The sequence below is a fragment of the Salvelinus alpinus genome, chromosome 23 (assembly GCF_045679555.1).
Source record: "Salvelinus alpinus chromosome 23, SLU_Salpinus.1, whole genome shotgun sequence".
NCBI classification, from domain to species: domain Eukaryota; kingdom Metazoa; phylum Chordata; class Actinopteri; order Salmoniformes; family Salmonidae; genus Salvelinus; species Salvelinus alpinus.
In genome coordinates this window covers 30,599,838-30,614,310 of record NC_092108.1, presented here as the reverse complement: position 1 = coordinate 30,614,310, position 14,473 = coordinate 30,599,838, and the positions used below count along the sequence as shown (strand labels likewise).

Sequence of the window (14,473 nt, the reverse complement as noted above, 5' to 3'; positions counted from 1 at the left end):
CCATGCCCAAGAACGCCAAGGTGACCTGCCTAAATGACTATTGCCCTGTTGCAATCACATCTATAGCCATTAAATGCTTTAAAAGACTGGTCAACACCATCATCCCAGACACCCACTCCAGTTCTTCTAAACAAGACCGCTAAATAGCTACCCACTGCTGCTACTGTCTTAACTATCCTGTTGCCTCGTCACTTTAACCCTACAGTGGGTTAACAGCCTTGTTCAGAACAAAATATTTTTACCTTGTCAGTGCGGGGATTCAATCCAGCAACCTTTTGGTTACTGGCCCAATGCTCTAACCACTAGACTACCTGCCGCCCCTATATGTACATAGCTACCTCAATTACCTCATACAACTTGGTACTGGTACTCCCTGTATATATCCATGTTATTTTTACTCGTCATTGTTATTTGTTATTCACTGTGTCACTATATCTATTTTTATTGAATTTTTTTATCTTTAACTCTGCGTTGTTGAAAAAGGACCCATAAGTTAGCATTTCACTGTTAGTCTACACCTGTTGAAGCATGTGACAAATAACATTTGATTTGAACCTATATGATTTTTTAAAACAGGTAATCCTTAGTGCTATTGTTTCTGGGTCAAGAATACACAAGGGGAATATTTTGAATCCACTCTCTGCATTATGTATTACCAAACCTTCTCGCTGTTGTTACTTGCAGAAAACACACAGACTCTAACACAACAGAAACACCCTTACTGTACACACACACACGGACACAAACACACACACAGACAGACAGAGACGCACTCACGTGCGCACAAACACACACTGTTTATGTTATTGATCTCCATGTACTCCAGAGAAAGAGGGAGGTTCAGAGAGAGAGGCAGAAGCTAGCTTAGTGACCCAGCTGGAGCACCGTGACGCTCACATGACAAATGCAGGGACGGTCATTTTTTTTAATCCAGGGGCTTCATACGGATAAAGAGGCAAGGGGGGATATTTTAATGACCTCATTCTTCAAGCAATCAAGCAGCTGGAAGCAGCATTTTACTCAAACAAATGGCTTTGTTTTCCAAGACAGTTAGCATGGCGGCTTAGGCTGGTCTCTTCAGGAAAGCTAAGAGACACTTAATGGGAAGAGCCTGGATTCTCTTCAATCTGTTCTACTGAATTTGTTTTCATAAATGTTTTCTTTGACTCGCTTGGCATTTTCTTCTCATCTGGGCTAATGAGGCTTTGATGGCGGGATGCAGAAGCAATGTGTTTTGCTGTATGTTTGTCAGTCAGTAAGTGCGAGGCCCACAGATAGAAACTGTCAGGCTTGGCTGCACCAATAACACAGGAGGTTTAAAATGAATCAGAGCATTACAGAGTGAAATAAAACCATTTCATCCCATCTTGGGGACCAAACATTGTAAACACCCAGACACACACACGGTTCCATGTTGCTGCGTGAATGAATATCATTTCTTATTTTCCTCCATCTAGGTCTAGGATAGGCTTTAGTTTGTACAGATTGGTTGTCTACAGTCAGTGCCTTGCTTTACCCCATTTTTGTTGCATTACAGCTGAAGCTTAACTCGAGATTGCTATTACAGTGTTTCGTCGTGGCTGGCATTGCTACAGCTGCTTTGGAGCAGTTATGACTTCCCAATTGGCAACCGACAGTATTTCTTATGTAGTGTACTTCTTTTGACCAGGGCCCATAGGGCTCTTGGCAAAAGTAGTGCACTATGTAGGGAATAGGCTGCAATTTGGGACGCACATTCTAACGGCTTCTTTCTAAAGCACGACTCCTCTGTTGTAGGATCACCCTCAACGGGATGAAGGTGGTTCGACCGGACGTCCGGATCGGCCGCTACAGGATGATCAAACACGAAAGAGACAAGCACAATGAACCCAACCCACAAAGGTTTGCCTTTGATTCCTATCTTTTCGTCCCTAGACACTAGCCTGGCCCCAGATCGGTTTGTGCTGTCTTGCCAACAATGACATAGAAGTTGGCAAGACAGCACAAACAGATCTAGGACCAGGCTATCTTTTCCTCCCTAAACACAGCATTCATTCTAACTATAGAAGGTACAGAAAGTGCAGGTTCTGTAGCTATTCTTTGCTCAGTTACCAAAGTTGTCTTTTTGATAAAGGTTGTCTCACACTCACACATTATACTACCATCTTACGGTTGAAGGCTGCTCTAAGATGAATCCCCCATCCCATAGATTTGGCAGGAAAATAACACCTCATAGAAATTGATTATCATTGTTTATTCACTGCTAAGAGGGCTCTTTCATGCATGAATACCAAACCCATCAATGACTCTAAAAAGAGCAGATCGATAACAGCATGGCTATATGCAGCGCTGTTAGTTGTGATTGTTCCTAAACCTCAGAACCCTACAGAGCTGAGCTGCAATTTGCAAAACAGTTATTGCATAGCATGAATAGACTCACTGTAGAATTGACAGACTTTTATTGATCACATCTAACCCCTTGCTGGCTCTTACCATGATAGAAAGGCCAAAAAACCACAGGTGGCCATTTAATTCTTGGGCTACTCTTGTTATTCGTTTTCCATGAACTCCCAGTCCCTAGGACTCCCAGTGTGCGAAGATAACAGCCACAGAAAACAACAATCATTCTGACGAGTGCCTCATACAATACTAATAATGAACCAATGCAGACCCCTTGCATCGCAAGCTCGAGAGCGTGATAAACTAATTTCCATGGGAGATGAGAGAATAACTGAATTAAAAGGAATTTGTTGTTACTGCGCTTATAGCCATGGGAAGTAGGGGTGCTGAGGTTGCTGCAGCACCCTATAAACAATATGTAATACATGTTTTTTATAATAATAGGATTGATATATTTTGTACAGATTTTGGCGAGAGCGAAACCTCTTCCTCTGCAGCGTGGGCAAAACTTTTTTTCCAGCACCCCCAAAAGAATATTGCACCACCCCCACCCCCAAACTACTTCCCACGGCTATGACTGCGCCTAATGAATTGAGAGGGGTTTGCTGTGCTGACAGAGCCAGGGAAGCATGCTGTTGTCTGTTTGGCTTGTGGCTGTGTGGTGACAAGTTGATGGGTTGATACATGATCAAAGTACTTACCATGCAATCCCAATCAACATGATGCATCTTGAATGGCACCCTATCCCCTTCATGGTGCACTACTTTTGAACAGGGCCCATAGGGCTCAGGGCCCTGGTCAAAAGTAGTGCGCTTTATAGGGAATAGGGTCCCATTTGACGCGACAAATGTCTCGAATCTGATACCATCACTTATCACTAGGTTGACCACATTTAAAATACCCAAATGCAGGACAAAAGCATGATATATTTCTTTTTTGGCAGCCCCCCCCCCACAACAAAAACCTCATGCTGCACCGAACAAGCTAGTTGAAACACAACTATACTCCTTTGCATCGCGCAAAATGTAGTTATGCAGAAACGAGATACCTAATGCGTGTGGCTGTTTTATGAACATCTGGGATATACTTGGCCAAGTTAACATTTCTGGTTGGTCTGGGAATGTAAAACTTTGAAAACCGGGATTGAGTGCAGTAGCAGCAAATATGTTGAATGAGCAACTAATGAGCATGGAGAGCCTCACAAGTTGAACGAAATCACCTAATATCTTTTCAGTCTAATACGGCTATTTACTTACTTTTGTAGCTCTTCATCAGAAGCAGGCTTTTTGTAAGTAGTTAAATGTTCTTTCCAAGTTTAGCTGGAATTTAGACCGAAAGGATTTGCCAATGTGATTGATTGACAATATTACATTGGCCTACGTCTCACCTTGCGCTGAGCAGAATATCAGATCTCAACAACGATTGGAGAAGTGTTTAACATCCCCAGTACCACATCCTTATGATATACATCTTGTAAAAAAAAATGCAACATGACTGCAAACAGATCTATTATGACGAGATGCTCATGTCTCCACCCTAACTATAGCAGTCGTTGTCCCAAAGATGGGAAGGCAGGCGACAAGTTTAGGTCTAATTTTGGTGAGAGTGAAACCTCTCGCTTTGCCTCTTCCTCCCTGCTGCAAAAGATGCAAGTAAGAATGTCTGACTGAAATACGGGACATTTCGGCCTTTTTTTGTAAATTAGTGGTGTTTGAATGTGTTGATAAAATGTGGGACATGATTGTTTGGTGCAGGACAAAGGGACAAAATATGGGACTGTCCGACAGAATCCAGGACATGTGGTCACCCTACTTATAACATATTTATAAGAGATGTAGCTACCCTGCACACATAGGTATGTGGAAACCCCTTCAAATTAGTGGTTTCGGCTATTTCAGCCACACCCGTTGCTGACAGGTGAATAAAATCGAGCACATAGCCATGCAATCTCCATAGACAAACATTGGCAGTAGAATGGCCTTACTGAAGAGCTCAGTGACTTTCAACATGGCACCGTCATAGGATTCCACCTTTCCAACAAGTCAGTTTGTCAAATTTCTGCCTTGCTAGAGCTGCCCCGGTCAACTGTCAATGCTGTTATTGTGAAGTGGAAACGTCTAGTAGCAACAACGGCTCAGCCGCAAAGTGATAGGCCACACAAGTTCACAGAACTGGACCGCCGAGTGCTGATGCGCACAGTGCGTAAAAATCAACACTCAAATAAAATTTGATTTGATTTGATCACTGCCGAGTTCCAAATTGCCTACGTCAGCACAAGAACTGTTCGTCAGGAGCTTCATGAAATGGGTTTCCATAGCCGAGCAGCCACACACAAGCCAAATATCACCATGTGCAATGCCAAGCATTGGCTGGAGTGGTGTGAAGCTCACCACTATTGGACTCTGGAGCAGTGGAAACGCATTTTCTGGAGTGATGAATCACGCTTCACCATCTGGTAGTCCGACGGACGAATCTGGGTTTAGCGGATGCCAGGAGAACGCTACCTGCCCGAATGCATAGTGCCAACTGTAAAGTTTGGTGCAGGAGGAACAATGGTCTCGGGCTGTTTTTCATGGTTCGGGCTAGGCACCTTAGTTCCAGTGAAGGGACATCTTAACACTACAGCATACAATGACATTGTAGATGATTCTGTGCTTCCAACTTTGTGGCAACAGTTTGGGGAAGGCCCTTTCCTGTTTCAGCATGACAATGCCCCCGTGCACAAGCGAGGTCCATACAGAAATGGTTTGTCGAGATCGGTGTGGAAGAACTTGATTGGCCTGCACAGAGCCCTGACCTCAACTCCATCTAACACCTGGGGTTGTGGTGCCCGACCTTACTAAAGCTCTTGTGGCTGAATTGAAGCAAGTCCCCGCAGCAATGTTCAAAACATCTAGCGGAAAGCCTTCCCAGAAGAGTGCAGGCTGTTATAGCAACAAAGTGGGGACCAACTCAGTATTAATGGCCATGATTTTGGAATGAGATGTTTGAGTAGCAGGTGTCCACATACTTTTGTAGTGTAGTGTATGTACAGTGCATTCGCAAATACTTTTTCCAAATTTTGTTATGTTACAGCCTTATTCTAAAATGGATTACATTTATTTTTTTCCTCTTCAGTCTACACACAATACTCCATAATGACAAAGCAAAAAAGTTTTTTTTTGTTGCAAATGTGTAAAAAAAAAGAAAGAACCTTATTTACATAATTATTCAGTCCCTTTGATATGAGACTCGAAATTAAGCTCACATGCATCCTGTTTCCATTGATCATCCTTGAGATGTTTCTACAACTTGATTGGAGTTCACCTGTGGTAAATTCAAATGAATGGACATGATTTGAAAAGGCACACACCTGTATGTATAAAGTCCCACAGTTACAGTTTCTCAGTCGCTTTGGTGCATTTTTCACATCATCCCTAACATGTGCAAAATAATAGGTGCATTTCTCAGAACAATTTGTAAAAACTGCAATATACAATAGATATGTTTCTAAAGCTAGTCAGTCACTAAAAATCCTTAGTACATCTCTCAAAAGTAAATATTCATGCCAGTGATCATGTCAGCGTCATCAGAATGATAAGTCATTGAGTCATTGTTCACGAACAAGGTCGTCAAAATGTTTAGGCATGTTGTCAATGTAACTGTGTACTTTGACAGTATTACCTGATGTAAACTTAGGCTACAGTTTGGATGACAGTTACTGTATTGAAAATGCACAAGGCAGCACTTCTATGGCATATATCAATTTCAACAGTACTATTTACATATTACTGTATGTGGGTTATTGATTGAAAGAGACTGGACAACCCAAGGGGCACAAAGGAAAAAAAACTAAATTAGAAAGAAACACAGGAAACCACCCCTAAGGCACAACTTTGCCCGCAGCACTGTTGTGCTGTCTACACATCCAGACGTTCCTGTCTGTCGGCCCACATATTCTCATCCACATCACACCGGATATTTTCCCTTCCAATGCAACGTGGAAAGAATCTTTTGGAATGCCTTATCCATCCTCTGCAGGCGTCTACTGTGATGTCCTCACATGCTGCATCCATTGCAGCCAGCAGGGTCATCTGTGTGTGTGGCTGACGATCGTACACCTTCCACCTCCATGCTGAAAAGAACTCCTCAATTGGGTTAAGGAATGGTGAATAAGGTGGGAGGAATTCTATGAGCATCCTCGGGTGGGTCACAAACCATTGCCTTATGATGTTTGATCGATGGAAACTCACATTATCACAAATGACCACATACTTTAGCAAATCCTCTCTAAACAGACCCCTCTCATCATCAGGGATGAGAGCCCTGTAGAGAGTCTCTAAAAAGTTGAGTAGATGCTGGGTGTTGTATGGCCCTATAAGAGGGATATGGGTTAGGACACCATGCTCCGAAATAGCAGCACACATGCTGATATTTCCTCCCCGTTGGCCTGGCAAATCCACAATAGCTCTGTGACCGATGATATTCCGACCCCGCCTTCTGCATTTGGTCAGGTTGAAGCCAGCCTCATCCACGTATACAAAGTTGTGAGAGGGTTCACTTGATTCCAACTCCATTATACGCTATATCCCAGAACACACAGTTGAATTTGTTTTGGTAAGGAAGAGTGACATAAAATGTACATATATTGCATGTTCCTTCCACAGCAATGGAAATGTGTGCAGTTTATGCTTACTGTACTATGTATCACTATAAAATGTTACTGTAAAGTAGTTACATAGATATATGTTTTACCTGTACATACTGGTACCGTAGCTCCTTAACTCTGTCCTCATTCCTTTGGAATGGTACACGGTACAGCTGTTTCATACTCATCTGGTTTCTATGCAGCACCCTGTCGATGGTTGAGATGCTAACCGTATGGATGTTTTCAAAGACATCGTTGTCTTCTATAATGGTCCTTTGTATTTCCCTGAGTCTCATGGCATTGTTTGCTCGGACCATGGTGCAAATAGCCTCCTCCTGTTGAGGTGTGAAAAGGCGTCCTCTGCCACCGGTTTGAGGTAATCTTGCAGTCCTATGTGGGGGAAAATGCAGTGATGCATCGCACACTTTCACATAGACAAAAACTATGCGAACACACATTTTACTGTAAAACATACAGGTGGGTGCATGTAAGGTGCAGTATGTATCTGTATAGAGTATATTTCTGTATGCTGTGAAATACAAGTGGACTACTGTAATATGAAGCATTGTAGGAAGTATACAGTATACTGCTTATATACAGTAACAGTGCACTGTACATTGGTGGACATACCTGTTCTCTCTTCGAAACGTTTGAACTATTGAGGACACGGTTGATCTCCCAATATTCGGCTGCACCCTTCGACCCGCCTCAGCCATTGTAAGGCCATGATTGACAACATGGTCTACAATAGTGGCCCTTATGTCATCAGATATGCGCCTATGTCCTCTTCTGCCTCTTCCTCTGTTTTGCCTTCCACCACGCATCCTTGCTCCTCTTCTTCCTCCTCTTGGCTGTTGACCCTGTTCGTTTCCTGGTCCATCCATTATTGGAAAATTGCAACTCTGTGTTGTGGTCTGTCTATATATGCTTGCCAATTGATTCTTCATGAGATGCACCTTTGAGCAATTTAGACAACTGGTTGATTGTTGGTTGAACTAACACTTTACATTCCTTCATGAGTGAGGGTCAATTTCACCTGCACGATTCATCAATTCACGTTTTTGTACAAAAGGTCTAATAGAAATGTGTAAAACTATGCTTTACAGTTTATGACAAATAGTTCAAAATTTTTGCATGTAATGGCTTATGCAAGGAACTAACTGTTTTGAGGGGTAAGACTATTCAACAGAGAACCATCTACTATATTTTGATCAACATGACATGAGCAATTCATAATGTGGAAAAAAGCGGACACTTGTACATTATCAATTGCAATTTGTTCAAAGGAATAAGAAATTGCTTTAATGATGTGCACAAGTGACTAGATGATTTGGAATTTGTACAAGTAGTATCAAGAATTGCACTTTTGATCTAAGAAATGCACCAAAGCGACTGAGAAAAACTGTAACAGTGCTTGTCAAAGTTCAAACCAAGCCATGGGGTTGTCCGTAGAGCTCCGAGACAGGATTGTGTCGAGGCACAGATCTGGGGAAGGGTACCAAAAAATGTCTGCTGCATTGAAGGTCCCCAAGAACACAGTGGCCTCCATCATTCTTGAATGGAAGAAGTTTGGATCCACCAAGACTCTTCCTAGAGCTGGCCGACTGGCCAATGGGTCTTGTTCAGGGAGGTGACCAAGAACCCGATGGTCACTCTGACTGAGCCACTTCTCAGTAAAAGGCACATGACAGCCCGCTCAGACCATGAGAAACAACATTCTCTGGTCTGATGAAACCAAGATTGAACTCTCTGGCCTGAATGCCAAGCGTCACATCTGGAGGAAACCTGGCACCATCCCTACTGTGAAGCATGGTGGTGGCAGCATCATGCTGTGGGGATGTGTTTCAGTGGCAGGGACTGGAAGTCAGGATTGAGGAGAGATGAACAGAGCAAGGTATAGAGAGATCCTTGATGAAAACCTGCTCCAGAGTGCTCAGGACCTCAGACTGGGGCGAAGGTTCACCTTCCAACAGGACAATGACTAGGTTGATTGAATTTGTCACTGACTCACTGTGTGACAGACAGACAGATAGATAGATAGACAGACAGACAGACAGACAGACAGACAGACAGACAGACAGACAGACAGACAGACAGACAGACAGACAGACAGACAGACAGACAGACAGACAGACAGACAGACAGACAGACAGACAGACAGACAGACAGACAGACAGACAGACAGATAGACAGATAGATAGATAGATAGATAGATAGATAGATAGATAGATAGATAGATAGATAGATAGATAGATAGATAGATAGATAGATAGATAGATAGCCCTTCATCCGCTGACTGGCATTTCTAACAAAGATTTATTTATTCTCCAGCCTGACTTGGTTCTGATCCATGAGCCTCGGCTTTAGCAAAAGTTGAGGTGCCATGTATACAATTTGTTTGGGGCTAATAAATTATTCATTCATGTCTTGAAGAGGAAAGAGAGACAGAGAAAGCCCTATTAGGGAACCCCACCCCCACCCCCAAAAAAAGGTTTGTCCCTCATTAAAATGCTATGGGGATTATTTGAAGAGTGTTTTGATTCGTATAATAAGAGATTTGGGTTTTAAAATGGAGGAAAGTAGAAAGGCCTTGAAAGGATCTGGGTTTTTATAGCCACACCTTTTAGAGAGAGAGCACTGCTCAAAATTCTGCCAGCGTATTTACTGGACTGGTGCTGTTGAAGTTTGCGTCTTTATTCCTGGGTATTAAATGAGGAGTTTTAAGGTGCTTTGATCAGTATGTTAAGGGCCTTTAGCCCGGTTCTCTGGAGTTAAGATATTAAAGCCTCTGATGTTTTAATAATAAGGTCATAATAAGCCTATATACTCGTCAATTATGATGTGTGTAGCACAGGAGGCTGCTGAGGGGAGGACGGCTCATCATAATGGCAGGAAGGGCACAAATGGAATGGCATCAAACACCTGAAACCATGTGTCTGTGATGTATTTGATACCATTCCACTGATTCCACTCCAGTCATTAACACGAGCCAGTCCTCCCCAATTAAGGTGCCACCAAGCTCCTGTGGTGTGTAGTACATAGAGGAAGGATGCACAAGAAGAACAACAGTGTCTTGTTTCTAAAACTAAATGTACTGTATTTGGTTCAAGATGTATGCTTGCTGATGATCCCCAATTGAATTTGTCGATGAATAGAATGCAAGTAGAGCAAGTGAGAAAAACAAAACTACTAGGACGCTACTTTATCATGGTCAGAACACATAGATAATATTGTTATTGAGATGGGTAAGGGAATTGCTGTTACAAGAACATTTTCAGAGTATGTAACATCTAGCACACTGAATCAGGGGATTCAATCCCTGGTCCTATCACACTTAGAGTACTGTCCAGTTACATGGTCAATCCCTGGTCCTATCACACTTAGAGTACTGTCCAGTTATATGGTCAATCCCTGTTCCTATCACACTTAGAGTACTGTCCAGTTATATGGTCAATCCCTGTTCCTATCACACTTAGAGTACTGTCCAGTTATATGGTCAATCCCTGGTCCTATCACACTTAGAGTACTGTCCGGTTATATGGTCAATCCCTGGTCCTATCACACTTAGAGTACTGCCCAGTTATATGGTCAATCCCTGGTCCTATCACACTTGGAGTACTGCCCAGTTATATGGTCAATCCCTGGTCCTGTCACACTTAGAGTACTGTCCAGTTATATGGTCAATCCCTGGTCCTATCACACTTAGAGTACTGTCCAGTTATATGGTTAATCCCTGGTCCTATCACACTTAGAGTACTGCCCAGTTATATGGTCAATCCCTGGTCCTATCACACTTAGAGTACTGCCCGGTTATATGGTCAATCCCTGGTCCTATCACACTTAGAGTACTGCCCAGTTATATGGTCAATCCCTGGTCCTATCACACTTAGAGTACTGTCCGGTTATATGGTCAATCCCTGGTCCTATCACACTTAGAGTACTGTCCAGTTATATGGTCAATCCCTGGTCCTATCACACTTAGAGTACTGTCCAGTTATATGGCCAATCCCTGGTCCTGTCACACTTAGAGTACTGTCCGGTTATATGGTCAATCCCTGGTCCTATCACACTTAGAGTACTGTCCGGTTATATGGTCAAATGTACTGTATTTGGTTCAAGATGTATGCTTGCTGATGATCCCCAATTGAATTTGTCGATGAATAGAATGCAAGTAGAGCAAGTGAGAAAAACAAAACTACTAGGACGCTACTTTATCATGGTCAGAACACATAGATAATATTGTTATTGAGATGGGTAAGGGAATTGCTGTTACAAGAACATTTTCAGAGTATGTAACATCTAGCACACTGAATCAGGGGATTCAATCCCTGGTCCTATCACACTTAGAGTACTGTCCAGTTACATGGTCAATCCCTGGTCCTATCACACTTAGAGTACTGTCCAGTTATATGGTCAATCCCTGTTCCTATCACACTTAGAGTACTGTCCAGTTATATGGTCAATCCCTGGTCCTATCACACTTAGAGTACTGTCCGGCTATATGGTCAATCCCTGGTCCTATCACACTTAGAGTACTGCCCAGTTATATGGTCAATCCCTGGTCCTATCACACTTGGAGTACTGCCCAGTTATATGGTCAATCCCTGGTCCTGTCACACTTAGAGTACTGTCCAGTTATATGGTCAATCCCTGGTCCTATCACACTTAGAGTACTGTCCAGTTATATGGTTAATCCCTGGTCCTATCACACTTAGGGTACTGCCCAGTTATATGGTCAATCCCTGGTCCTATCACACTTAGAGTACTGCCCAGTTATATGGTCAATCCCTGCAAGTAGAGCAAGTGAGAAAAACAAAACTACTAGGACGCTACTTTATCATGGTCAGAACACATAGATAATATTGTTATTGAGATGGGTAAGGGAATTGCTGTTACAAGAACATTTTCAGAGTATGTAACATCTAGCACACTGAATCAGGGGATTCAATCCCTGGTCCTATCACACTTAGAGTACTGTCCGGTTATATGGTCAATCCCTGGTCCTATCACACTTAGAGTACTGCCCAGTTATATGGTCAATCCCTGGTCCTATCACACTTGGAGTACTGCCCAGTTATATGGTCAATCCCTGGTCCTGTCACACTTAGAGTACTGTCCAGTTATATGGTCAATCCCTGGTCCTATCACACTTAGAGTACTGTCCAGTTATATGGTTAATCCCTGGTCCTATCACACTTAGAGTACTGCCCAGTTATATGGTCAATCCCTGGTCCTATCACACTTAGAGTACTGCCCGGTTATATGGTCAATCCCTGGTCCTATCACACTTAGAGTACTGTCCAGTTATATGGTCAATCCCTGGTCCTATCACACTTAGAGTACTGTCCAGTTATATGGTCAATCCCTGGTCCTATCACACTTAGAGTACTGTCCAGTTATATGGTCAATCCCTGGTCCTATCACACTTAGAGTACTGTCCAGTTATATGGTCAATCCCTGGTCCTGTCACACTTAGAGTACTGTCCAGTTATATGGTCAATCCCTGGTCCTATCACACTTAGAGTACTGCCCAGTTATATGGTCAATCCCTGGTCCTATCACACTTAGAGTACTGCCCAGTTATATGGTCAATCCCTGGTCCTATCACACTTAGAGTACTGTCCAGTTATATGGTCAATCCCTGGTCCTATCACACTTAGAGTACTGCCCAGTTATATGGTCAATCTCTGGTCCTATCACACTTAGAGTACTGTCCAGTTATATGGTCAATCCCTGGTCCTATCACACTTAGAGTACTGTCCAGTTATATGGTCAATCCCTGGTCCTATCACACTTAGAGTACTGCCCAGTTATATGGTCAATCCCTGGTCCTATCACACTTAGAGTACTGCCCAGTTATATGGTCAATCCCTGGTCCTATCACACTTAGAGTACTGTCCGGTTATATGGTCAATCCCTGGTCCTATCACACTTAGAGTACTGTCCAGTTATATGGTCAATCCCTGGTCCTATCACACTTAGAGTACTGTCCAGTTATATGGCCAATCCCTGGTCCTATCACACTTAGAGTACTGTCCGGTTATATGGTCAATCCCTGGTCCTATCACACTTAGAGTACTGTCCGGTTATATGGTCAATCCCTGGTCCTATCACACTTAGAGTACTGCCCAGTTATATGGTCAATCCCTGGTCCTATCACACTTAGAGTACTGTCTGGTTATATGGTCAATCCCTGGTCCTATCACACTTAGAGTACTGTCCGGTTATATGGTCAATCCCTGGTCCTATCACACTTAGAGTACTGCCCAGTTATATGGTCAATCCCTGGTCCTATCACACTTAGAGTACTGTCTGGTTATATGGTCAATCCCTGGTCCTATCACACTTAGAGTACTGCCCAGTTATATGGTCAATCCCTGGTCCTATCACACTTAGAGTACTGTCCAGTTATATGGTCAATCCCTGGTCCTATCACACTTAGAGTACTGTCCAGTTATATGGTCAATCCCTGGTTCTATCACACTTAGAGTACTGTCCAGTTATATGGTCAATCCCTGGTCCTATCACACTTAGAGTACTGCCCAGTTATATGGTCAATCCCTGGTCCTATCACATTTAGAGTACTGTCCAGTTATATGCTCAATCCCTGGTTCTATCACACTTAGAGTACTGTCCAGTTATATGGTTAATCCCTGGTCCTATCACACTTAGAGTACTGTCCAGTTATATGGTTAATCCCTGGTCCTATCACACTTAGAGTACTGTCCAGTTATATGGTCAATCCCTGGTCCTATCACACTTAGAGTACTGTCCAGTTATATGGTCAATCCCTGGTCCTATCACACTTAGAGTGCTGCCCAGTTATATGGTCAATCCCTGGTCCTATCACACTTAGAGTACTGTCCAGTTATATGGTTAATCCCTGGTCCCATAACACTTAGAGTACTGTCCAGTTATATGGTCATCTGCAGCAAAGAAAGATATAAAACAGCTTCAAATGGCTCAGAACAGGGCTGCCAGATTAGCTCTTTGCTCTCTCTGTATGAATATTATCCAAATGCATCAGAATCTCTCATGGCTTCACGTTAAAAACAAATTACTATCCAGTCTTCTGATTTTCTTCTGGAATGTTATATATTTTTTTTTAAACACAGTATTTTTCAGGCCAGTTAGTACATACTAGCAACACGCATAACCACCAAACCAGACAGGCAAATTCAGGGCAGCTAAGACAACCCAAGCCAAGGACAAATCACCTTAAATCTACAGTTTTATATAGAGCTATAGCTGAACGCAACTCTTTACCAATCTATATTTCTCAGGCAAAAATTAAATCCACCTTCAAGAAAAGAATAAAAGAACATCTAATGTGATAGACCATATGACTGGACAGCAAATAGAAAGCATCAACTGAATGTTAAATGTGTTTCATGTCAGGTATTTTAATTATCTGTATTGTCTACTTGTTGAATGTTTGTGTCTTGATTGTGGTTGTTTGTAATGTCT

General features: G+C 42.6%; 1 protein-coding gene across 1 annotated transcript in view; it reads left to right on the top strand.

Annotated features, from left to right (window-relative positions):
- Positions 1-14,473, top strand: part of LOC139550783 (beta-1,4-galactosyltransferase 2-like) — a 134,951-nt gene that overhangs the window by 115,343 nt on the left and 5,135 nt on the right. Inside the window, exon 6 of the mRNA XM_071361937.1 lies at positions 1,777-1,881. Coding sequence (XP_071218038.1) covers positions 1,777-1,881 — 105 coding nt within the window. The remainder of the gene's footprint in view (positions 1-1,776; positions 1,882-14,473) is intronic.